Source organism: Anarrhichthys ocellatus, unplaced genomic scaffold, assembly GCF_004355925.1.
Source record: "Anarrhichthys ocellatus isolate YVR2014 unplaced genomic scaffold, GSC_Weel_1.0 scaffold2, whole genome shotgun sequence".
NCBI classification, from domain to species: domain Eukaryota; kingdom Metazoa; phylum Chordata; class Actinopteri; order Perciformes; family Anarhichadidae; genus Anarrhichthys; species Anarrhichthys ocellatus.
The window spans coordinates 11,631,010-11,658,184 of NW_022280032.1; the positions used below are offsets into that span (position 1 = coordinate 11,631,010).

Sequence of the window (27,175 nt, forward strand, 5' to 3'; positions counted from 1 at the left end):
ATAGTTTACCATAGCACAGCAACACATAACTGCATAGGAGCTCCAAGGCATGTGGCGAGGTGTTTTCTTTTCTTTCATTTTTGACACTAAATGTAAAAAATAATTAAAATATAACCTCCTGCCTCTCACCAACAACATAAACGTGAATTAAATACTTTGTTAATAGACAAGACTTTTGCCTCACTATTTTTGAGCAAAAACATAAAAAGGGGGCGGGAGTGCACACTGCCCCTTTCACTCAACATCATGGCTTGGTTAAACTTTAGAGAACTAGCAAGCTTTATGTTGCCTAGATCCAACGTTAGTTACCTAATATTTAGCCAGATTAGTTCCAAAATAGTTGTCGGCAAGAAGTATACAAAAACAAATAACAAGCCAGCGATATGTACCTGAACAGTGACGTAAAAGCTTCATGTCTAACGTTACGTCAGTGGCGTAACACCTAGCTTCATGTGGTCAGCCAGATATTCAACCGTAACTTTGGAGGTGAAAACCTCCGTGATGGAGCGACAGACGTCTGGGCTCGTACACAGCTCACAGAGGCGAAGATCCAAACCGGTCTGGCTGCTGAGGATGTTGGAGTGACAGAGAGCAGCGCACGTGCTCACCTGCCCACATAGGTGCTACTCGTCATCTGCTCAGGTGGGCTGGTCGCCACCAGGTGGGCTTCACGGGTACGAAGCATCGTCCCGGTGCTACCAAACATCTTAAACCCTTTCCTCCCGGGACCATTGAGATGCACCGTTAACGTTTCGACGGAACTTCCTTTCGGACTCTGAAATGAACTTAAAGTGGACAGTGAAACGATTTCTTCTTATGTCGTTTTCAATCTCCCACTTGCTGTTACTTGAGGGTGAGTCTGACAGTTTTACCTTTCTCCAAAAATGTTTATGATAGTCTTCTAATAAAGTTTGCTACACAGATATGAATGTGAACTACATTTAACAACATAGAGGGATATTAATAGGTCTATTCTTTATATTAGTAAGTCACATACACTTGTATTACAAGTTATTTGTTAATATGATTGGTGTAACCATTCTTTATTTTTATTATATATCAGTGGTCATTTGCTGTTATACATATCATAAAGCATACTGCTCTCCCTTACTGCCCTTTCATATAGTTGTTTCCTAACATGGCATCTAACTGCTAAATCATTACAAATGACACATTGGTGAATTACTAAAATGTTTCCGATAGGACTCCTCTTGATCTACATTTAACTACATTTCAAAAAAAATGTTTATAATAAAGAACGGATACATTTCAAAAAAATGTAATGTTAATTGTATAACTTTGTGTTTAGGAGCTCAGAGTCGACTTTCAGTGGCAGAAGGAAGAATACAGAGGTAAATCCTAGGAAGAAATGGAAAAAAAACATTTCCTGACATTACTAGTGTGGCCAAAATATAAGTAAAATTGTGTAATAAAAATGTATCTGTATGATATTTCCCAGGTCATTTTCACAATTATATAGCAGACAGTGATTAATGCATTTGCACTTTCTGTTTCTGTCACTAGAGTGTGTGGCCGAGATAGCGTATGAGTGTGTTTGCGAGTCCACTTGTGTGCGTGTGTGAGGGTTCAGTTAAGAATAGTGTGGAGCCCGAATTCAAGTGGTGTAAAGTGCACTTAAGTCTCCCCTCTGACTGTTTCTTCCCACTAATGTGCATGTTTGTGTGTGTGTGTGCAGAAGGGCTAATGCACTTCGGAGGAAACGGGATCTCCTCGGGGAGGAGGTTGGTACACTACACCTAAGAGAACCAGAGGAGTTCAGGGCACCCACAAGCGCACAACACCCTAACCGGCACAAAGCTGTCTTTGTAAAGAATGAGACACATAAACTTTCTCCCACTCAATCTGACGCAACTTTTAACTTACAGTTACCAACGGTACAGCACTGTGTCACTGATGCTGTTAAAAGTTAAGACTTGTTTAAGGAACTACACTAAGTGTTTTTTTTTTTTTATTGTTTTCCAAGACATACAGACCACTGCTGTCGGAGGGTACTCTGTCCCGCAGCATTTTACACAACTACACAGCCAGAGATTCCTCTTCAGGTAAATATGCTGCTTATGAAGCGACCCATTGTCAGATGCTTCACACCATCATTACCCAGATAAACTGGGGTAAATGAACTCGAGATGGTTCGTGTCTTTCCCAGAATATTGTGGCTGCCTCAATGGTGGCTGGTGTCAGGAGGGCGGTGTGTGTGACTGTGCTCAGTTCCAGGCACTGGGAGACCGCTGCCAGATCAGTGAGTAAGACACACAAACACACACAAACAACTACATATCTTCCTTTGGTGTGGGATCAGATTTGTCAGAATATCATCCACATGACAACGTTATTGTGGATTGACAAGCAACATTCCTGGTATGCAACAGACTCGTTGGTTAGCAGGCTTACACATTTTTAATATCAGCGTACAGTATACAGTTACACACTCATTTAAACAGGAATGTGTATGAGAATGTTTCTGTGTGTGTGCGCATCAGACTCACCAATCATTCAACAAAGGTTAATTACATGCACACACTCCAGTATTAATTATCAGATTTCCCCACATCGCTCTCTCTCTTTACTCCCTACAGCAGCAGGTATAAAATCACATGCAGTAAGGTAATAGGGTAAGGGCTGAGTGATGACGGTTCTGGTTTCGATATTCTGAACAGACTCCTTATACAGACTATCAGGAGATCTGAGGTCACAATTATGGTAAAGACATTTTTCTTTTCTCATGTTGGAAACAATATACAGTAGTTCCTTAAGGACCTGTAACTGAACTGAGGCTGGAAATTAAATCCTAAAATAGACTATTAACAAGAAGATAAATACTACACATATTTAGCACAGTCGAGTAAAACATAGTAGCATTAATAACAAGGTTTCTCAAAAAAATCATAAAAGCCTCATTTAAAGACAAATAGTCAAGCTTCCCACCTGGAATGCAACATTTTGAAGGTCAGGGATCAGAGCTGATGCCACAGAACACATGTTCTAAAAATGTTCAATGTGATTGGGGAATTTTGTTGATTGAATTGTATCTTGTAATTAAATTATGCAGGGAGGGTCTTAGGCATTATCTCGGCATTACCAGCTATGGGGATTTCCTGTAATAAAGGGCATTTTTTTTTTAAAGAAAATTTGGGTATTCATTTTCCACTGATAAGATTAATAAAGATGATAACTTAGTTTGACGAAAAAGGATTTGCGTCACCACATGAAACTGAATGTTTGAACGTCTGAGTGAATTGTCCATTTTCCTCTCAGTACCTAACCAGGGCCAGGATAGAGACGGGATCTGCAGGTCGTGGGGTCAGCACCACTACGAAACGTTTGATGGAATATACTTCTACTTCCCTGGAACCTGCTCTTATATTCTGGCCCAGGACTGCCACTCAGCTGCACCACAGTACACGGTGTGGGTAAGAGCACACAGATCGAAATTACCCACTGAAATATTGAACCAGAATTTAACCTGTATGTAGGTATACGGGGTGGTTTGGCTTTTTTACAATAACACCATGTTTATATTCAAACTAAAATAATAATCAAGCTAAAATTCTTCAGCTTAATTTTTTATGTTATATATACTTTAACTAACCAAAATCCTTTGACAAACAGGAGTTAGAGATAAGGGTTATATAACAGTAGGCGGCATGCTAATCAGCAGTTGTTGTCAACCCTGTAAAATATGTAATTATCATATTCCTTTGGTTAGTTTTAAATTGTCTGTGTTTGGCATACAGCATATTCCTCTTGACTTATTACATAATTTTACAGTTTAAATTTGGGAACAGAAGACGACACTAGAAGACTACACTAATATGTTGCATTTAAAAGTCATATTAAAGGGATAATTGTGTGTGTGGGGTTGTATGAGGTACGTATTCATAGTCAGTGTGTTAACTACTGTAGATGGTGTTCATCATGCCCACAGTTTGTAGGTACATGAGAGCAAAGCAATATACTGCTGTGGACAGGGCAGCAACAAACAGATATTCTCTGTTTTTGTTGCCTATAAATCCCACGAAAAGACCAAAACTATCAATAAATCTGTTCTACTACTAACAACTATTAACAACTACAAAGCCTAATATACAGTAGATCCAAAAACACATTAGTAAGCCACACTGTTGGACTGGGTGACATGTTTCTTTACTGCCATAGAAATGTGCGCTGTAGTTTATTGTTTCTTCCAGTTTGAGTAATATTTGCTGATAACTACAATGCAAAGCTTTTTGAGGACATTTTAAACAGATTAACTAACCGATTAAGTGTTATTTCTGGTCTTTTCCTGCCTTTTGCTAACAATAACAAAATAGAGGATTTTACAATTTTTTTCCTTTAAGCTGACAAATAATGCGAATAACGTCAAAGCTTTGTAACATTGTTGATTAAGGTATTTCGAAATTAAGGTCTTAAAATGTTTCTAACTGTCTATGCCTTGCATCCTCTGTCATACATTGTTTGATAGTTATAACATAAGTAAATCAAGTTGTTGCAGCAATTCAGAGGGAATATCACAACAGCTATTTGTTGCAGTTGGTTGCAGCATCATTAACAGACAGGTGACTGTATTTTAGAATGCAAGCTTAGGTTACAGGCCGTGGCTAATCCTTGGTACAGTAATACACATCCATCCCTTTCCCCCTGTGACCCTTTAAAAAAAATTCTCTTTCATCTTTTTCTTGTCTTGTCAGGTCCACAACAGCAGAGTGTGTGACGGAAGTGTGCATTCATGCCCAAGAGCTCTCAGTCTGTTCTTCCCAAATGAGGAGGAGATCCACATCTCTGGATATCAGGTCCACCAGGGAGGCCGCAGGTGTGTGTGTGTGTGTGTGTGTGTGTGTAGGTGTTAACTGGGTTATCATTATGAGCATGATTTTCAAAAAGCTTGCATTCTCTGTCACTCTCTTGACGTGTCTGTCTCTGAAATGTCAGGTTAAGTCTGCCTCAGACTGTTGGCGGTGTGTTTATTGAGCGACTGGCCGATTACCTGCTGGTGAAGAGCGTGTTTGGCTTTTCTTTGGCCTGGGATGGAGGCTCGGGCGTCTACCTGAAGATGAGCGAGGAACACCAGGGGGGCCCCTGTGGCCTATGTGGAAACTTCAACCATCTTGCTGGCGATGACCTCACCACTCCCCGTGGTAAGACCGGCCTCACCACCCCCCCACCTGCTTATCCCTTCTCTCAGCACCCACTCACCTCAATTATTATTATTATACACTCCACACTGATTCTGGCCAATTATAGGAGTGGTGGAGGAGCTGGAGAACAGAGTGGAAGGATAGGGGAGAGTTTGGGGTTTAAATGGCTGGAAGGAGCAAGAATTCTTCCTCAGATGACCAGTAATATGAACTGCAGTCCGCTACTTGAGCAGAGAGCTTTCCATTAGAGCGAAGATGAGCTGAGAGAAAGAGAGAAAACAACTGGAATGGCTCCGACTATAAAGCTACAATAGAAAATGGCACAGTTACAAACACAATTTTATCACATTTCCTCTTAATGCTCAATTTCATTTTTATTTTATTGGATTAATACAACAAACTATATTTTATGTTTAATGTCAATATGTTTGATGACAATATAGAAAGTGTTGATGTTTGAATAGTGCATCAACTGTACAGTTTCTTTACCCCTTGTATGTGCTTAACAATTAATGTATCTGTTGGCTGTGTGTTTCAGGCATTCGGACAGATGAACCTGCAGTGTTTGCTAACAGCTGGGCAGTGGACCTGCCTCACGAGAGAGCCTGTCCCTCAGTAGACCTTGACTTCAATGGGCCCTGCCACTCTGAGTCAGATATGGATGTAAGAACCACAGACACTTTCTCTCTACTCAGTATTACTATTGGCATACACTCAATATGTCAGCATAGTATACCATGTAAATATTTGTTTAGTTAGCTTTCTCGTGATTCAAAGACAAAACAACTGACATCTGTTGATGTTTTAAGAGGATGGTCCCTGTGAGATAAAAGACTGCAGCAGTGTTTGTTTTGCTGTACATCTCTGTATATTATATTATGTGCTTTATATTCATACTGTATTTATTGTGAATGTGTGCAGGATGCCATAGAGAAATGCAGCGCACTTCTCTTCTTCCCATTTCTGTCGTGTCATGAAAACATTGACCCAAATCCCTTTGTGGCCAGCTGTGTGTCTGACATTTGTGTGTAAGTCAAAACACTTTGTTGATACATTCAACTTTTTCTTCAGCCTGTCTTTTCTTTGTTGTTATCAGTGTAAGCCCAGATACAGAATAAACCTTCCACCATTAGCTACAGTACAGGCTTCGGTTGTAGAGACTTTTCGAATATAATAAATGCAATTCCCAAAAACAATTCATATGTAGTTTTTTTTTCCTCTTGTTTTGTTTTTTTAGATCTGATGACGAGGAAACGTTTTGTCGAGCCTTGGTTGAGTACACCAGAGCCTGCTCACATGTTGGATACCCAGTAAGAGAGTGGAGAGACAGCTTCCCTTCTTGTTGTAAGTTACGACTGAGGCTCAACGTACATTTTCATTAGGTCAACATGTATTCCATGCTTATGCTCTGTAATCCGCCTTTGTCTGAAACTCAGGTGTTTGTGTTTGTATGTAGATGATGGCTGCGAGGAGAGTTTTGTCTATAGAGACTGTATCAGTTGTTGTCCACCCACCTGTACATTTGAAAAAGAGTGTCTAGGAACCAACTTGCATTGTCTGGATGGCTGCTACTGCCCTGACGGTATCTAATTATCGACCAATTTCTGTGAAATAATGTTAGTTGATTGACCTCTAAACTCACTCTTAACTTTTCAATCCTCTTTTCCACAGGTCTTATCCTGCAAAATGGAACATGTATTGCTGTTTCTCAGTGTCCATGTGTTTACCATGGTGCTTCATATGTACAAGGACATGTGCTTCATCAGGGATGTAGTGTTTGGTAAGTATGGTAGTGTAATCACTCGTGAGCATGCATCAGTCCAGCATCGCGTCATCGCCAAGGCCGCGCCCCCTTTTGCAAGAAATAAACACACTTTCACATAAGGAGAGAAAAGGTAAAATGACGTAAAAAGTAGCGTCATGGCCGGGCCACATGGCCTGCGTGAGCAGTGTGTGTGACGCTGCCTTGCTGAACTACTGCGTCGTGTGGTGTCCACACAGACAACGTCAGTGCTGCTGCTGCTGCTGCCAGCCTTTTTTCTACATAAACTTAGTTTGATTCATTTAATTTCATTATAAATGTTATTTATATTATTTTAGACAGAAAAAGGTTAAGAAGCATGTGCTCATTTGTAAATAATGATAACTTTGAATGATCAACTTTCAATTTATTAGGGTATTGCAAATGCTCAGGTTCAGGCAATGTTGCAAAATGATTATTGACTAGTTTAACAAGAATTAAATGCATACAAACAAAAATTACAATCCAAACACACGTCAAATTACATTGACATCTATAGGATCTCCGGTTTTCTGTCCCCTAAAAAGTGGTGCTACTTTGAGTTTTTTTGAAGTACCCATGTGTGCCGGTCTGATGTATGTACTATAGCTTTGCCAATGTGCTGTTAACCTACTGTGTGTTCTTTTAGTGTGTGCATGGGAGGAGCGTGGAACTGCACTGAGAACAACTGCACAGGTGAGTTTACGCTTTCAGAACAGGTCAGTTACTGAAGGGGAAACTGTGAATTCAGATAAATTACTGCACCTCTTCTCCCTTCTTAGCCGAGTGTTCGGTGGTAGGTGACGTGTTTGTGACGACATTCGACGGTAGGATGTTTCTCCAGCCGGGGTCGTGTCAGTACGTCCTGGCAAAGAGCCGCAGCAGCAGCAGCAGATTCACTGTCACACTACAATATACTACCTGTGTAGAGGTAGCGTGCATGATTACTTGTATACACACACACACACACACACTCAACAACCATGCAGTTTTCTTTCTACATAGATATAACCGGCCGTCTGTGTGGTCTGTGTGTCTACAGCAGCAGGTGTGTATTCAGTCAGTGACAGTGGTGTTGGATGAAGATGTGAGCCGACAGATCACTTTGACCAGAGAGGGGGAGGTGATAATTGGTGTTAACCCGGTGCCTGTCCTGCCCTATGTTGATGGTAGGAATCACAAAAGCTCTTTGATAAACCACAGGTTTATGTTACATATCAAATAAAGTCAGATTACGCTGAAATAATTCCTCTTAGTAATGTAATAAAAAGATGATTACATTTGCTTTATTTGACAGTAATTTCATCTTTGATCATGGGTTTCGATGTTTGTTTCTGGGTACATAGATGCATTGGAAGTGCAGAAGCTGACCTCCGTGTTTACACAGTTGAAGGCAGGGATTGGTCTGAGGCTGCATTATGATGGTCGAGGGGGGCGGGTCTATCTGCAGCTGGACAGCCAGTGGCGTGGACAGACGCTGGGCCTTTGTGGAATCTTCAATGGAAATCTACGAGATGACTTCCTGTGAGCAAGTACTTCCCAGTTATAGATCAATGTTTAAAATATCACTCTACCTGACTGTGCGTGTGTGTGTGTGTAGGTCCCCAGCAGGAATGATAGAGGGCACACCTCAGCTTCATGCCAATGCTTGGAAGGTTTCTTCTGCTTGTGTGGCTCCAGTGAACCTGCCCATCATAGACCCATGTGAGATGAACCAGCACAATGGTAATAATGGTATATAGCAAGTAGGTAATACTCACCCATCTTTTAAGTGGTTATGTCTCTAGTCTGATCTTGAGCGTGCAGCTGATAGGTACATGGTTTGTTTACATGACGTAGCGTAGCGCTTGCTGTTAGGAAACGGTGTCACTCTCTCTGCGGCTGAGTTTTCTGCCATTATTATGGATGTTGTAGAATTATTCCTTGTTCCTCTTGACCTAAGCTACATTTTAATTTCAATTAATAAAGGTGATGCGTCATGCGGTACATGTAGTGCGCACTATGAAGGGTATCATCGTTTGTTCAGACTACAATTTGAAATGTGTTGCACGGGGTTGTGTGTTTGTGTGTGTATATGTTCTAGTATTCTATGCATCCCAGTGTGAGGTGCTTCTGGGGAGTGTGTTTGCCCCGTGTCATGGCTACATCAGTCCAAACATCTACCAGCAGCAGTGCCGCTACCAGGCCTGTCGTTGTGGAAGCAGCTGTTTGTGCACAGCACTGGCTCACTACGCTTACCTCTGCTCCAAACACGGAGTCGACGTTAATTTCAGATCACACGTCTCTGAATGTGGTGAGTATTTAACTGGGTTTTATCCATACTGTGTTGTTTTTAGCCCAAAATGGTCACAGATTGAAATGGTGCTCTATGTGTGGATTGAGTATTTGTCTTTGTTCAGAATCAGAAAAACTTTATTGTCCGTCAAGGGTGATTGATGTCTTTGATGTGGCTCACCCAGTACAAACCTAATTGTGTGTGTGTGTGTGTGTGTGTGTGTTTACACAGGAGTGGTGTGTCTTGGAGGCATGCTGTACCACTCTTGTGTGTCGTCTTGTGGGCGTGTCTGTCGGGCACTGTCTAGCACGGAGACGTGTAACCCTGGCGACTGTGCCGAGGGGTGTAGCTGTCCAAACGGCAGTTACCATGACAATGTGCGCCAGCGCTGTGTGCAACTGTAAGACTTCGCCGCCTCATACATCATCCTAATAAAAGTCATCAATCGCTATTTGGCTGGAACACACCTACATGCAAACACCAACAGAGAAAGCCTCGTCCTTAGTTCATGTAATTAGAATTAAGTTTCTCCTCAGGTCTCAGTGTCACTGTTACTCTATGGGTGGTGTGTCACAGCCAGGGGAGGTGACCTTCAGCGCCTCTGGCCCCTGGTGAGTCACAGCTGGCCTTGACCGTCACTGAAAAGTGAAAACTCACTTTGGCTGCTCTGCTGATCGCACACAGTGTAACATCCTCACACACTCTATCTGTCTAATACAGCTGAGAAAGCAATAAAGGCTTAAGTGATTGTCAAATGAGACGTAGAGCTCTCAAACTAACCTTGTGTTTGATGACATTACTCTCTTTCCTGAACACTCACCTCTTTTTCTCTCCCTTCCTGTCTCCTCCATCAGCCTGTGCAGAAATGGGAAGATGGAGTGTGTGCCAGAGGAAAAAGGTAACCTCTCCGCACTCCCCCCCTCCCCTCAGTTCCTGCTCTCGTTCTTTCCAACAACAAAGTACCGTTTCAGGCTGTGTCCCTCTTGCTGAAATCAAGAGCCTTATGTCTGTGGATGTAGCTTGTTTCCCATGACTGGCTGTTGTGTTTGATGTTTAAGGCCACTGGGGCATTGATTTTCTCAAATGTGTGTGTGTGTGTGTGTGTGTGTGTGTGTGTGTGTGTGTGTGTGTTTTCATGCGTGTGCGTAGAGCCAGATAGTGTAGAGGTCGGGGAGTGTCCAGAGGGTAAAGTGTACCACAGCTGCAGCGAGCAGAGAGGAGGCGTGGCCTGTGCACCGACCTGCCGTAACCTGATGTTGAACCTCACCTGCCCTCCAAGCACACCATGCATCCCTGGCTGTGTCTGCCCTCCTGGGTAAATACGCATCTGCTGCCTTCCAATATTGTTGTCTGTTACAAAGACCATAAAAGTTATTTTTCCAGTTCACTCAGTTCATTTCAGAATAAACATCTACTTGCAGATTGTGTGAAAAAATGCTTGAGATCAGTGCTTTATTAGAGTGACCATTTCTTTGCTGTAGTCCCTGCTTGCAACTGAGTTGTCATGCTAAGATAGTGTAACTTTGGCAAAAAAAATCAACAATTTAAGGAAGCTAAATGTTGATTATAATGGATTACAAAACACTAAATCAAGTCTCTGCAAGTGGATTTTCATGATGTAATGAAAGCAACTGAAACCAGTGGCTGCCTGGAAACTAGTCAGTAGTCATCTGTAATCAATGAGCAAAACCACAGGTTTAATCTTGTGTATTTATTCAAGAAACACTGACATAGCATGTACAGTTGTGTATGCTTGTGTCAGTTTCAAATTGAAAGCCTTCATCAAGGGTAACTTGACCATATTCAGTGGAAGGTTTTCTTCTTTACTTTCCACACCTAAATTATAGTCAATCACAGAACTGGGAAATTAACTTACTGTAATGTGGGTTTTAATTCAGGTGTTTGCATGTTCTGTATGTCCTACTTAAGTTATGTTTTACCTGTGAAGGCTGGTGCTGCATCACAGCAAGTGTTACTATCCAGAGAACTGCCCTTGTGCCTGGCTGGGCCTTGAATACCTGCCTGGAGAAACCGTGGAAACACCATGTTACAAATGGTACACACCTTTACTGCACTCCCCATTTGTATTTACCCATGTATGAAGTCATTTCTAACAAACTGTATCACAGAACATAAAATTGTATAATTCCTAGTACAATGAGTTTCTCTTTACTCTTCTGTTCATCTGCCTGTCCGTCTCCTCAGTGTGTGTCACCGTGGCTATTTTAACTGCAGCTACTCACCCTGTCCAGCTGTTTGTACTGTCTACAGCGACAGACACTACCACACCTTCGATGGCCTCGAGTATGACTACTACTCTGACTGTCAGGTCTACTTGCTGAAAGTGAGTAGCTTCATTGTGTGTGTGGATCTCTATAAGTATAGTGTTACATGTGCAAATAAAAGTGACATAATTGACCTTACAAATTCATAGATTCAGTTGGGCACTGGAATGCTAATCAGGTGTTGTAAGAATGCTTGTGCTAGACTGTGTCAGAGAAGTGTGTGTGTGTGTGTGTGTGTGAGATAGTATGTGTTTAAGTGCAAAGAAGCAGCATCCTCCATGTTTCCTGACCAAGACTGGTTTGGATCAGGGAAAGAACATCCAAGCTTGTTACCTTGAAAGGTTTTTTAATTAGAGCAGATTAAAGTGTGTGTGTGTGTGTGTGTGTGTGTGTGTGTGTGTGTGTGTGTGTGTGTGTGTGTGTGTGTGTTGCTGGGTTTGCACCATGGTAATGCTAGCAGACGATGCTCAAAGCTGTAGCGACACAAAGAGACCAGTGTTCACTTCAAACCCCAGGACTCCTGCGCTCCCAGGGATATAGAATTAGAATTAGCAGAACAGACATTCCAATTCAGACCTAACAGGCTGCCGACCACCGTGCAGACCTGAAAAGAATGGGGAAGCAGGTCAGAGCTGTGTCTTAATTGCCTAGAGGTGCTTCCTCTTCTTGTCACCCCTCATGTATCCAGAATGACACTGGTTCCTGAAAAGGTAGAGTCAAATTTCAAGTTATATTTCTGGTTTGTGCCTGCTGAGGCTAAAGAAAAAGGGAAAGAGTGAAGAAACATACAAAAACATTGTGTTGTGTTCTTAGGACGGAGATGAGAGGAGCTGACAAGACTTTCCTCCCTCGCAAGAGTAATATTTTGTCTTTCCCTCTCACCAGAGTTCAGGAGAAACCGAGGTGTCCATTGTTGCTCAAAACAAAGACTGCTATGAGAGCGGCATTGTGTGCATGAAAATACTGGTCATTCACGTGGGACTTACCAAGATCTACTTCACCGACAACTCTGGCAGCCCTGTATGAACTACACCCACACAGTCACGCTCTCTCTTTACCACTTCATTTATATACCTGTGTCTCTTCTTTCCTCGAACAAATATGTAAATGAAATATATCAATACAAATCCAGTGAATTCTGCGAATATCAATTTCCTTTTTTTGTCTTGCCTTAGAGCCCGTCCTCTGTTGTAGGTCGAGGATCAGAGTTTGAGCTTTGGAAAGCCGGCTACTACACTGTGGTTCACTTCTCAAACCAGGACCTGACCATACTCTGGGACCGCAAGACTACTGTTCACATTAGAGCCGGACCTCAGTGGAAGGTCTGGACCAGGAGCAGATTTTACAAAAGATACATACATATATATATATATATATATTATAAACTGTTATTATGAAAGGACTCTGAACATATGGCTCAGTGTCTTTTCTTTCTAATTTAGGGCCTTCTCAGTGGGCTGTGTGGAAATTTTGACAGTGTGACAGTGAACGATATGACCACCTCCAGCCACATGGAAGTCAATACTGCACAGACCTTTGGAGATAGCTGGGCCCTGGGACAGGTATGAGTCAGCCCAGCTCCTCCACTCCATTGATTGTCCCCTTACCCTCTTTCTGTCTTTGTGAATCTCCCACCACTCCCTCTTTCACTCCTCTCCAGCTCTCTGTTGCTCCTGTAATTTATGTGTCTCCCTCGAGTCCACTGTGATATTTAAAAGTAATCAGACACTCAATCACCTTCCGTGTGTGTGTTTTGTGTGTTTTAGTGTGAAAGTGACTATGTAGTTGAGCCACCGTGTGAAGGCGACTTAGGCAGACAGCCATACGCCAAGAGGGAGTGTGCTCTCCTCTACAGCGATGTCTTTGCACCCTGTCACAACGTGGTGAGTGCCATTGAACTGGTGCACACACATACACACAAACATGGAAAGGTTATCTTGCAGCAGTGGGAGTAAGGGTTGGTGAGGGGTTATGGGAACAACTCCTAACTGATCCCAGTGAATACGCTCCAATGCTACACACACAGACAGACACACACACACACTTAAATGTTTTATTACAGTTTTGTATTCCTCTATGTGGCCAGCAGATGGAGCTATGTATATACAGTATGTAAAGGACACCTCATAAATACGGTAGCCAAAGATAACATTGGGACACCCAGACTTACTTTACCATAATGGACATGTAAGAACTAACCTTGCATATTTCTTTTACAATTCCTTTGTTCTCACGTGTGATGCTTTTAATGTGTTTTCCGCATGATATGATTATTGATGGTTTATATACTTCCCCTCCTAAGTAAGTGCTGTCACGGCACTGGTTTGAGCATTACTCCCTTCTGAATAAGAAACAGACACATCGCACATTAAAACATTATTTATTTGCGCCTTGTTAATAGTTACAGTGAGTAAGTGAATCCTGTAGTATCCCATGGATTTGCATTCAGTTTTTAACACTTAGCCCAGAGACCAAGATCTGCTAATTTTGTGATCTTCAGCACTGCCTTCTATATGCTTGTTATTTGGCACTGTAACCTAGCAATAAAATATGAGCACATTTGTTTGTAGTATAGTGAGAAACATGGCCTTGTTCTTTACTTATCATTCTGAGTGGCAGGGAGGCATCTGCACTGATTAGGCACTTTACCACTTTACGACTAAGGCTAAGGCCCGCCCTTCAATCAGAGGATCGGCGGTTCGATTCCCCGGCTCCGGCCCCACTAATCGCATGTTGATGTGTCCTTGAGCGAGACACTTAACCCCAAGAATTGCTCCCGTAGCTGTGCCTACGGTGTATAGAATCTGAATTGTAAGTTGCTTTGGATAAAAGCGTCTCCTAAATGACTGTAATGTAATGTACCAGGAAGAGTTTGTTTTCTTTTCCTTGGGTCGTTGTAGAAAAGACAGTTTCACACAAATAAATAGATCTGAAGGGTAGTAGCTGCTGTGACGCTTTTATTCTATAAGTTCATGGTTAGATGACACATTCAGAGTTTTCCTTTTGCATTCAGACAAGAGAAGTGACTGTCACATTCAGATTTCTTGTCAAAACTGAAGTAAGGGAAGTAATATTTAATGCCAATGAAGTTATCCAAACATACATATTAGTGTGGCTTTGCTGGAGTTTTATCCACATCATAATTGGAGAGAAAAGCACCCATCCATGGAAGTTACTTATAAAGCTTGCTTTCTTAAGAAAAAATGCCTTTTTTTCTGGCTTTTCAGAATGTAAGTATCCTTTTTCTGCAAAGACACATTCAGTTTGTCTGGTTTGTATAATCTGCATGACAGGACATCGTTGGTAGCCGATGTCAAAGCCGATGTCAAACTTAAACGTAAACAAGGGAGATGCATGGTCTAACAGAAAGAATGTAAGAAAAGAAAGAAATTGTACTGTACTAGAGAACACAGTTCAGTCACCCTGCTGTATAGGTATAGGACAATTGACACATGTAAAAACTGATACACTTTACAGTAACTGTTGTTGTTTCAATACATTCAGTATTGATGGTAAGATATGATTCATTTAAATTGCATGATACTGCCCACATTTCACAGATTGTGTTGATACAGAATGTTTTTTTGATTGTTCATAACCAGTATAGAAAATAATAAAAATGTCCGAATTACTCCAGAGAACCTTTTTAATAACGGGACTGTATTAAATTGCAAGCCTGATGCTACACTCAGGTTGCAGCACCCTACCCTAATCAATAGTTGTGCTTCTCACATTCAAAAGGGAAGGTAACAATACATATCAAAGTTTTGATGGGATGAAGTGTGCTGTTTTTGTGCTTTGCGGTAGCCTGTGTCAAAAACACAGAGGGCCAGTTAACTGTGCCTTTGGACAGACCAACTCATTGGTGATGCATTGTGTCCGTGTGTCATAGAGCTCATCTGATCCCCTCTGCACCAGAGGTTGACCCACATTCCTTTGTCCTGATATCTCATCACTCCTTCCCTCTCTAAATAATTGAAAACTACTCACCCCCTCAACAGTGTCCCCCAGCGACAGTCGCCTGGTTCATTTTATGATTGTGTGTTTGTTTGTATGTGACTGTGTGTGTTGGTGTATGAGCATGAAAATATGTTGTGCGTACCCTCCAGGTGGATGTGGCCTGGTTCTATAGGAACTGCCTGACAGACACTTGCAATTGTAACCGTGGGGGAGACTGCGAGTGTCTCTGTACGTCCATTGCTGCGTATGCACACAAATGCTGTCAACAGGGGGTCACAATTCACTGGAGATCGCCCTCTGTCTGTCGTGAGTACACACACACACGCTTATTGTACTTTGGTCAGAGATGTGACCCCTGCTTACCTCTTTGACCCACTTTGCCCAGTCCTTCTTTACAAACACCAATATTCTGCTATTTTTCATCTCATTCACATATTACCTCAAGCTGTTGAAATGTTTCATAACTTCTGAACTGTCTTGCTCTCTTTTAGCCTATGATTGTGAATACTATAATCAAGGTACGTATGAGTGAGGGTTAGTTGTTTTCAAAGAGCTATTTTGTTTGATTGTCATTTCCAAACCTTACACACTCTGATTCCCTGCTAGATTGTCACTACACCAATTTCCTCTCTCTTTCTCTCGCTTCCCCCGTAGAGCTAGGTGATGGCCCATTTTCCTTGGTGAGTGTTGTTTATAATGACACCATGTTTGGAGTGAATCGTAGCAGCAGCTCAGTGTTTCCGCTGGTGAGAGAGAGACCAGGACAGTTGCCTGCCCCAGGCTTACTGTTCAACTTCATGATCACAGAAGGCTTGCAGAAGGACAGAACATCTCGTGAGCATCCACATTCACACAATTACACGCTACTACTCTTTGGTTTTTGGGTGAATTAACCTCTATACGCTTATTTTCACAGGTGTCCCTGTGGTGTCACTTGAGTCTGCGGAGAGGCCAAACTATTTCCTTGTCGTGTCAGGAAACAGCCGTCTTCAGTTGGAGCTCTGGAGTCGAGGGCCAGAGTTCAGTCACAGGGCAACCTTTATCCAGCACCAGGGGCTGTTTCTGCCAGGTCACACCTCGTTCGAGCTTGTCGGCCAACCTGGCATCTTTCTGACACTGACACGTACTGCTGCACGAGCTCAGAGATACGACTCCTCAGCGGGCTTCAAAGCCAGCAGCAGCTTCACACTGGAGGGTCAGAAACGCATGCATGTACCCAACAGACATACACATGTGTGTTTACATAAACACAAAAACTAACTAATCACGTGTTTTTCCTCTCCTCTTCCTCTGGCAGAGAGTAACTTTGTGATACCTTACCGTATGATGTGTGAGTGGCGCTACCAGGCCTGTGCTAGCCCTTGTGTCCACACTTGCAGTGACCCAGCTGCCACCCGCTGCCAGTTCCTGCCTCCGTAAGAGGCTTGGTTTATTAAAAGCACACATTATATAACCAACATTATCAATGCTTAGCTCAGGTGCTGAAATAGTTTGCATATGTTGCAGTGTGGAAGGCTGCTTCCCACGTTGTCCCAAGAACATGGTCCTTGATGAAGTCACCAGAAGATGTGTCTATGCAGAAGACTGTGAGTACAGCGGATGAGGGTTTTGCCATAGAGCAGTTAAGGTTTTCTGATGCATTTTATTTTTTAAATCAATACAAAATATGTACTTCAATATTAATCGTTTCTACCAGGTGTGTCCCTTCCCCCAACTCCGACACCCTTTGCATATGTGACGCAGTCCAACAGAACTACTGCAGCACCATCAACAACTACAACTGCTACGACGACTACTACTACTACTACTGCTACCACAAGGCCAAGAACCACAACCACCACTATGACCACTACCACAACCACCACTGCCACTACCAGAGCAACGACTACCTCCTCCACTACCGTCAGGCCCACAACAACCACCACAACTCCCACTACTTCCAGTACGACATCAGCCACTGAGCGTGCCACCACTCCGCTGACCCTGTCTCCACCGACATCTCCTCCTGCTCCTCCCACCACTATTGTTTCTACCACTCTCACTCCCTCAACCCGGCCAGAGACAACCACTCTCAGCACGACTGAGATGACCCCCACTCAAACTACAGTAACCACAGGGGTAACCACAACCAGCACCACAGCAACTCCCTCCATCGCACCCACTGAGGCTACTACAGTCACCACGACTGCTTCTGCTCAATCCCCTACTACTCTTTCTTCCACCACCTTGCCCTCCACTCCTACCTCAACCAGCGTTACCGCACCATCGACACCATCGACACCATCGCCAACATCCCCAGTAACTTCCACTCCACCTCCTCTAACCTCCCCCTCCACACAGCCACCACCCACCGCAGCAGTCACAACTGCCGCCACTTCTGTCCCTGAAACCACCACTGAAACGTCGGCCACTCCTCAGCCTCCACCTGTGGACACAACCATCACGATTGAGACCACTACCCCAACAGATGCCTCAACAGCTATTGTAACAACCACAGCACCATTTCCTACAACCATCGAGCCCACCACTGAGCTGTTATCCACAGAAATAATCACAAGTCCTGACACGTCTTCTGTAACAGAGGAAGCATCAACCACACATCCTCTCCTCTTGCCCACTACCCCCTGCACAGTAAGTGCTATACTTTCACACAAACACATTGAAAATGCATTTGTGTATTAAAATTGATGGGACAGTTCATTACGTAATTGATGACTTTCATTAATTGCTTTACTTACAGTGGTTTCAAGTGATTATGTCGGTATCTGAAGGCGTTTTTCACAGCAGACATTTTGACTTGTCTTAGTAGGAAAGGCACAAGTGTCAGTAATAACATTAATTAATGATGGCTCTGTTCTGGTTAATGTTGAGTGTCCCAGTAAGTAATGACAGTGTGACAGTGAGCCAGCATGAACAATATCAGCACCTTGAAACTGAAGCAGTTAAATTAAATTCAGACATCAATCATTTTAATGACGACTGTGCATTTCTTCAGAGAAAAAAGGGCTTTTTATTTTTAGAGGTATTAGTATAAACATTACACTGTGCACTCCTTCTGCAGATGGCTATGAAGGAGTGCTGAGACATGTAAACATGCTTTGTAAAACAAAATGTGTGTTGTTGTCCCCACAGCCTCCGTACTCCTACCGCATTGATGAGTGTGTTGAGTTCATCTGTTTCAATGGGGAGCTGCTGCTTCACAACTCCTCTCTACACTGTCGCTACAACACCACTCAGCCCCAGTGCAGTCTGCTGGGCCTGCCCATCCTCATCAACACAGACGCCTGCTGTCCACTGTGGCAGTGCCCCTGTAAATTTGGTTTATGTTAAAAAACTGATTTGCCCTGTGATTGAGTAATAGGCAGCGGTAGTGATTAGAATCCATTGTTTATGGCAATGATCTGTGTTGGATTGTACTGACACAATTTGCTTTTGCCAGGTCGCTGCACTGTGATGTCAGACCTGCGTGTCATCACGTTTGATGGCAACAATGTGGCCTTGTATGATAACGGCTCCTACATCCTGGTTAACCTGCCCAGAGAGACTATTATTGGCACCGTGGAGAAATGTCCTACCAGCCAGGTAATGCCCAGAATAAAATATGTATTGCATCATAAAACATCTTAGAACTATTTTGTGAAATGTTTTTTTTTTTTTTGTAGAGTGTAAACTCCATCAGACGAACTGTGAGTATATTCTCTTCTCCCCCTATCATCCCCTACAATTGTGTTTGCATTGAAAGCAAAAGCTGTTATTCAATCAATAGATATTATCTTGTATCATGACATTCTCTTATTTCACTCCCCTCCAGAGTCCTACAGGTGGAACATCTGGTCTGTGTTTTAGGAAGCTGAACATTACTACCTCCTCCTACAGAATAATTATCAACCGACTAGATCGCAAGGTGAATCTCCTAATCAAATTTACTGCCGAGAGTTCAACTTATCCCGCGTAAATAATGTCTGCCCGTCTGTCTCTAGGTGACAGTGAACTACAGACCTGCTAGACTTCCATTCTCCCTTCACTCTCTTTATGTGGAAGACACAGGCAGCATGTACCTGATCCACACACCTGGCGGGGTCAGCATACAATGGTATCACAGCACTGGCATCTTGGTGCTGCAGTACATTGCTCCTCATAATGCATCTGTGCCCACTCAAGGCCTTTGTGGTGAGTCCACACAAACACATCAGCTTTCACTACATCAGCAGCGGCCTCATTTATCTAAGTACCTGCTATCAGCACCTAAAGGCTTAATGTCCAAGCAGCAGCATCACTTTGACTTGATTCATTATTGGATATGACAATTTGAGATGTTGAGAGCCATTTGGTTTAATTAACCACACACACATTATCTCCCTATTCACTGAAAAAGCAGCAATATATCTCACACACACACACTTAATCCAAACATATGTCTGCACATTATGTCAGGTTGTTGTGATGGGAACCCAGAAGATGACCTGAAGCTGCCCAATGGTACAGTGGTCCGAGAGGTGGGAGACATGATGCTCTTCCTTCAGGCTTGGAGAGTCCACACAACCGAGGAAACAGAACACGCACGCAGAGTCGGAGACAATTGCACCATCGGGGACTGCTCCACATGCCTCTCCATGCTCCACCAGAGAGCCTTCATGCCATGTCACAGCAAGGTAGCTACAGTATACACGCAGCATTTTACGAGGTTGATCGTGTTTAGTTACTTTGCCGTGACTCCAGTATATGGATTGATTGACGAGTCAATAAAAAGAAAATCAGTCTGCCAAACATTCTCTGGTTCCAGCGTTTTAAATTTGAGGATTTTTCTCTATTTCATATCAGTGTGAATTTAATGTCTTTGGGTTTTGAACTGTTGGGCGGATAAAACAAGCTATTTGACAACGTCACTGAAGGGAATTTTCATTGCCCTCTCATAACATTTTAAAGACTAATTGTGTGTAAAAATTATTATTTCTTAAGGCCCTTCCTAACTTTGGCCTGGTTGTGTGTTTTCAGGTTCCTCCAGAGCAGTTCTGTGACATCATGTGGGCGGGGGACCTGCACTACAAGGATCACCAGTGTGACTTTCTGGCGGCGTACGTGGCGGTCTGCTACACACATCAAGTCTGCATCAGCTGGAGACGACACAACTTCTGCCGTAAGGAGACACAGGCTAAGAAATAACAAACACAAATGCAGATGAACTTATCCTTGGCTCTCATTTGCTCATGCATTGATAAGTGCCTGTCATCCTGTAGCATTGCGGTGCCCTCTTGGTAAGGAGTATCAGCCATGTGTGAGCACCTGCGCCAGCCGCACCTGTCTGAACAGGGAGTACTACGAGGAAACCACCTGCTCCTTCATCAGAGAGGAGTGTGTGTGCCGCGGTGGAACCATTCTGCACCGCGCTGACTCCCCTTACTGTGTTACTGAGGATCGTTGTGGTGAGTGACAGAGTAATTAATAATAATAATAATAATAATAGTAATTACATGCCTTTCGTGATGAAAATGGAACTGTCAGAGAGTCTGAATTCATTTTGGACTGTATATTACTTCTAGACTCACATACAGTGTGTATTTACTTGGCTTTGATGTATCCAGTGTGCACAGATAATGAGGGTAACCCCCGGGCCCCTGGCGAGGTGTGGAATGGCTCCGCCCGCGGCTGTTGTCTGTACAAGTGTATGGAGAATGGCTCTGTGGTGGCTGTCGAGCCAGACTGCAACTCTGTCCCTATACCGCTGTGTGAGAGGGAGGGAGAGTATGTACTGGATGTGTTGGAAGAAGGAGCCTGCTGCCCAAAGAAGATCTGTGGTGAGCAGAGCATCTGATCCAAGTACAAACTTCTGGAGATTGCATTTGAGAGATGGTCGTTCAATCTTTTCCCTTGGTTCTGCCCTTAAGTCTCACCCTTTATAGTACTATTATATTACTGGTGACGGTTCACCTATTCTAGCTAACCAGTATCCCCAAATACTTCTAATGTCAGAGACCAAAAATCACAACATATATGACCCATTCAATTATTTTTTTCTCCTCGTCTTTTTTTGCTCCTTGTCAGAGTGCAACATGACCATCTGTGACAGCGAAGCTCCACCTTGTGATAATGGGAACAGGCTAGTGATTGGTTACAGTGCTCTGTCCTGCTGCCCCGAGTACAGATGTGGTGAAAACAAACTTTTAATTGCTCCACTTTTGACTGCAAAGTTTTGAGACATGTTGTAAACTCATTTTTTAATGGGATATTTGGCCTAAACACTTTGCTGTGACTGGTCTTTCTCAGAGTGTGACCCCATGGCATGCCCTCCTGTGTCTGCCCCCAACTGCAGGGAAGATCAGTTCCTAGTGGAGGTCAGGGGGGCAAAATCCTGCTGCTACTCTTACCTTTGTGGTAAGTTTTAATTGTGGTTCACAGGTCAGTCTAAAACGGAAATCTGAAGTCTTTGGCAGGAGGTTGGCCATCTGCTTTGTCTCAATCTTTGGCACCTCCATCAATTACAGCAACAAAACTGAATTTGTTGTTTTGTTTTTTTTGTCTGAGCAGTGTGTGAGTCATGTATTGAACCCATTCCAAGTTGTTCACATGGAGAAATTCTGGCTGTGGATCTAAACACAACCAACAGCTGCTGTCCACAGTACTATTGTGGTAAGTGTGTGAGTGTGTTTTTATATGTGGCTTTTTTGTGTCTGTGTTTTCAAAGTCAAGCTTGTACTTTCTCCCATGTGTTGCAGTGTGTGATGTCAACCTGTGCCCTGAATCACCTGTAACCTGTGCACCTGGTCTGTCTTTGGTTCAAACCGCTGTCCCTGGGCAATGCTGCCTGCAGCACCACTGCGGTACACACTCAAAAACACTCACATACATATGTATACATCCTATTTGTTGCTGGTGGGTGTTGAGGTGATCATTGGATTAAGACGTTGTCATGCCTAACTTTCTGTCTGTCACTCCCAGAATGCCAATGTGAGGACAACTCTCCCCCCATCTGTCAGGTGGTAAGTTAGTAAAAAGCTGCATCCCATGTCCCTGTCTAATCAGGTCTTTGCTTGAAGGAAGAAAAAGTGAGCAAATTCAGTCAAGTCAGCACTCTGTTTTTCTCTCAGGGGGAAGTCCTGGTCGAGGTTCAAGACAGTAGCACCAACTGTGGCTGTCTTCAGCATACATGCCGTACGTGTAACGCAAGCGGTGAAAGCACACACACCTGACACTAGTGTGATGATTGACATGCTGTAGACATAGTTTCATCTACTGCCTCACACTGCTCAATTTCCAGGCTGCCTTCATCTTAACCATGACAAAAGATTTTTATTTGTCACTTATGGTAGGGTATGATTATTTATCCTATGTTTTTTTGTGTGCGTGTACAGAGAAAGCTGAGGTGTGTCTTTTCCAAGGGGTAACAGTGCTGGGCCCAGGCCAGTCTCTGGTTCAGTACTTTGAAGGAGAGATGTGTTACGCTGTTCACTGCCTGCATCACAAAGATCCAGATTCTGGCTTCTACGCCATGGACATTTCCTCTGTCAACTGCTCCCAAAAATGTGGGCCTGTATGTTTCCACATTTACAACATTTCGCACATGCCTCGTCTACTTCTCTTCCCTTCTGTGTCTTGTACTCATTTTTCATTTCTGCATTCGGCTCATCTTTTTAGCACCAGGTGTACGTAACGTCCACGGACCCTCAGGTGTGCTGCGGCTCCTGTAAAAATGTCTCCTGTACTTTCAACAATGAAAACGGGACAGCAGAGCTTTTTGCTGTAAGAACAAATACATCCACATTTGCTCAATGCTCCACTTTTTTGAGCAGTGCTTATTCTGATTGTGTGTGCAGGCAGGGAGTTCCTGGGTGGAGAACTGTACACGTTACGACTGCATGGAAACAGCAGTGGGTGCAGTGATACTTGCCTCTGGGGTGATTTGTCTGCCTTTCAATGAAACAGAGTGTATTCAGGTCAGGACCTCGAAATGTACTATGTAAATGAATTTAAGGTTAAACTCTTGAAGCCACTTGTTTTTTTGCATTCAGTTTCAGGTAGAACCGATCTAATGCACAATTATAGTTGTTAAAATGGATGCCGTATAATACAGATTCATTCCCTGCTCACAGTCATTTTGTATTGATGTAGCAGTTGGCAAATATTTTTATATCAACTTTCAACTTTTAACTGTCAATTATGACTGGAGGCTAGTTGATAAGTGCACCCGTGTTATGTATTAAAATGTTTATTTTTGACTCTTTAAATAGTTTTTCCCATCATGAACTCTGGTTTCTCATCTTACTCTCGTCCTACAGTATGGCGGTGTGGTTCAGAGCTATGTGGACGGTTGCTGCAGGACATGTGAGTCTCCAAATTTATTTGATGCTTCTGGTAATGCTTTGAGCTGTCAAAGTGGTGAGCGCCTTGTTGCCTGGCAGTGGTTGGGCTTTTTGGCTGAGTGGTTGGGGGTGGCCTGTTGTAGAGGGTGGAGATAAAGCCATTTGTTGGCCTTTCACTACATTTCCCACAATCCCTCGCTTTCCCAGGTTGTTCCCCTTCTGTTGACACAAGAGCCAGCAGAGCTTAGACAAAAGCAATATTTGGTGGAAATGATCAATACATTTAATAGGCTGATGAAATACGACAACATTTAATAGGATTACTAAGGCAATATACATATATTCCTGAACTTGTGCTTTCAAGATGATGTCGTGTGAACTGTTCTTCATGTCTACTTTACAAAATGATATTAAGTAATGAGACATTTCTTAATTGTTTGGATTAAAGCTTTAATAAACATGCAGTGGTGACATTTTTCTCTCCTCTGTGGATTCGGCAATGCAGCCTCGCCCGCTTGCCTGCTTTTGCAGCGACCTTGCAGTTTGGCCAATAAGGTTTCTCCACGGTGAGCGTTTTACCAATGAGGATGTGAGATGGTGCAGGGGTTTGAGTTCGCCCTGCTGAGCTGCTCTTTGTAGTACATCAAATGACTGAGTTCCTTGGCTGGCTGCCCGGAGTGGCCCAAAAAAGAAATAAAATCCATGTGCATGCCAGCTGCACTGATTTGCTCCTCTGTGTGTTTGTGTGTTACGCTGTACTGTGTTTTTGTGAACCAAACGTAACCTTGTGTGTGCTCTCATGACATTCTTTGAACCCGGCGGCTGCGATCCTGACGATGCTCCCAGGTTCTGGAGTGGGTCTTTTACCGTTTACCGTTAATCCCGTAACCCCTACTGGTAGTACTAACTGTGACACAGGTACCACCACTTTGCACTGTCCCACTCACAATGATTATTTGGCATCCTGGCACTCAGTGACTCATTCACCTGCAATTTCAAGCTTTGTGTGAATGTGAGTCTATTGTCTAATTTATTGTCTTGTCTTTTCATTTTCTTCCTCTCACTGGTTAACCCCCAAAACACACGACAACATGAGCTAAGGCTTATACCATCATGATAATCACGACTATTTTTCAAAAAAATTGAGATCACGATTATACAACACGATTATTCGTTTTAGAGACAACATATTTTTATTGCACTTTCACATGCTGTGCTTTATTTATGCTAATGTACGAACATTTGCATCAAATTAGGTTGTTCTTTAACTGAATTCAGTGCATTTCTGTTTTGCCTGTCTGCTCTCTGTTTTATAATAGAACAGAGAGCAGACATGCAAAACATGTAATACACAGTGTATGACTCTTTTAGACTGCAGCAGTAACGTTTAGTTTTTCAAAGGCTGCTTTTTTTTAGGGTGCGTGTGTAGCGGCATGACAGCTCTACAAAGGTGAAGCCAAAACCTCTCGATCGCCATCTGGCTGTTGGTTTAGGAAGCGCTTCATTTGATGAGCTACGATTTATATTCGATTAATTGTGCAGCCATAACATGAACAACATCTAACCTTGCATTAATCTAATTAATAGTGCCAAACTATCCATCAGACAATATGCAATGTTTACTATAAGAGAGAAGGCTTTATTAAATCAAAGTGTTAACATCAGTTGTGAAACTAAATAAGCTCCAGTGTTACACATTCATCCTTTAAGAAAAAGCTGAAGCTCATTTACTCTTTTCCTACATTCCAGCTCTACACATAATCCTTTTGACAAGCTTTGATTGGCTTAGAAGTAAGGTTAAGTTTAGGGCGGTAGCCAATAAGAGAAACCAATCTCTGCTGTGAGGAGTGTGCCCCTCCCGTCACCCAACTGTCAATCAAAGCAAGCTCCTACTGCTGGGCAACAAAAAACACCTGCTCTATAGGCCTCTCGGGTTTGTGTGAGTGACAGATCTCTGCAGTAAAACGATCAGAGAGTTTGTGTGTGAGCATACGTTTACCATTTTGTATGTGTGTGTGTGTGTGTGTGTGTGTGTGTGAGTGTGAGTGCATTTATGTATGAACTTGCATCTGAATGTCTTTGAACGTCAATTATTTTTTATTTCTGAGTGTTACTCTGTGTATGCGTATTTCTGTGTGAACGTGTGTGTAGGTAAAGAGGATGGTAAGACTTGCAAACGTGTGGCCATTCGAACTACCATTAGAAAAGATGATTGCAGGAGCAACGCACCGGTGAGAAAATCAAGACATGCTAACTAAATTATCATTATTATATTATTTAAAAGAAATTAAAAAAACTCCTCCTGTCATCATCCTGTCCCCTCCTCTTACAGGTAACAGTCTATTCTTGTGATGGAAAATGCCCGTCTGCCACCATATTCAACTTTAACATCAACAGTCACGCCCGGTTCTGTAAATGCTGCCGCGAGAGTGGACTGCAAACCCGCTCCGTCACACTTTACTGCTCTCGCAATGCCACAGTCGTGGAGTACAATTTTCAAGAGCCTCTGGACTGTTCCTGCCAGTGGAACTAAAAAATAGAGTCCAGGCAGAAAAATGAATGAGAGCATAACAAATGAAGAGAATGCATGAATAGGGGGATGAATTCGATTTTTACAGTACCGATGAACGAGCGTGAAAACCAGCCATGTTTCATTGTATTTGGTATATAAGTACACTTTACAACTCTGAGTCGTAGTTAAAAGATATTGAAAATAACTGAAGTAAGATTGAGATGGTTTTCAAGTAGTTTTGTCTGCACATTAGTCTTTATTTTCTTGAAGAGCTGCTGTGCCATCCCAGTCAGCTATCTAGTGCTTTCGGATGGTGGTGCTGCGATGCCATTAGCCTCTTATCCTACTGTATATTAACAATTGATATTATGTTGACACAGAAGTTGTTGCATTTTTCATACCCGCTGTTGGGTTCAAATACTGTACATGCTTTAAATTTAGCCTTTGTACAAATGAGTGTTGTGTGCAAAGCTTTTTTCCTTAGAAAAGTGTATTGTGACCTTAGGGCTTTTGTAGTTTCTGTATTTTGTAGTCGGGAAATAAAAGATTTAACAGGTGACTTTGTCTGAATTATTGCAAGACTGGCTGACCTCCTGACCTGCAGTGTGTCCTTTTCAAACTCAAATCTCATTAAACGCACACTCTCATCCTGATTCAGCATTTGTAGTGCTGACATGTGTTTGTGCTTCTCCTCTCAGAGATGATTGCTGTGTGGGAGTCACCTCTTCATAACAGAACCCCCTCAGTAGACTCAGCTCACTGTGTGTCAATCACTTCTCCCTTTCACATTCCTGTCATTCCACACGGGCCAGCTCTCCTACCACACCCCACATCCGAGCCAAACCATTCTCCCCGCTGCACTTTGTTATGACCAGTTTGGAGCCCATGCTTATTTTAGAGGTTAAGAAAA

General features: G+C 42.8%; 1 protein-coding gene across 1 annotated transcript; it reads left to right on the forward strand.

Annotated features, from left to right (window-relative positions):
• The first annotated feature begins 780 nt into the window (after positions 1–780).
• Positions 781–26,286, forward strand: otogl (otogelin-like). The gene is made up of 57 exons (XM_031863049.1): positions 781–853; positions 1,310–1,352; positions 1,697–1,781; positions 1,985–2,063; positions 2,168–2,260; positions 3,277–3,431; positions 4,710–4,831; positions 4,951–5,156; positions 5,695–5,819; positions 6,078–6,184; positions 6,394–6,500; positions 6,613–6,738; positions 6,828–6,936; positions 7,586–7,632; positions 7,719–7,867; positions 7,979–8,105; positions 8,283–8,460; positions 8,537–8,661; positions 9,020–9,229; positions 9,443–9,611; positions 9,748–9,822; positions 10,066–10,109; positions 10,361–10,526; positions 11,160–11,267; positions 11,417–11,555; positions 12,382–12,516; positions 12,672–12,818; positions 12,939–13,058; positions 13,263–13,379; positions 15,606–15,762; positions 15,948–15,974; positions 16,111–16,290; positions 16,373–16,651; positions 16,754–16,871; positions 16,963–17,042; positions 17,153–18,087; positions 18,589–18,766; positions 18,896–19,038; positions 19,119–19,142; positions 19,268–19,360; positions 19,437–19,626; positions 19,891–20,108; positions 20,452–20,593; positions 20,694–20,879; positions 21,039–21,251; positions 21,499–21,603; positions 21,721–21,828; positions 21,982–22,083; positions 22,170–22,274; positions 22,393–22,433; positions 22,542–22,605; positions 22,806–22,984; positions 23,089–23,193; positions 23,268–23,387; positions 23,730–23,775; positions 25,905–25,984; positions 26,086–26,286. Exons 1-57 carry the CDS (start codon positions 781–783, stop codon positions 26,284–26,286), a joined length of 7,905 nt encoding a protein of 2,634 aa, XP_031718909.1.
• The last annotated feature ends 889 nt before the right edge of the window (positions 26,287–27,175 follow it).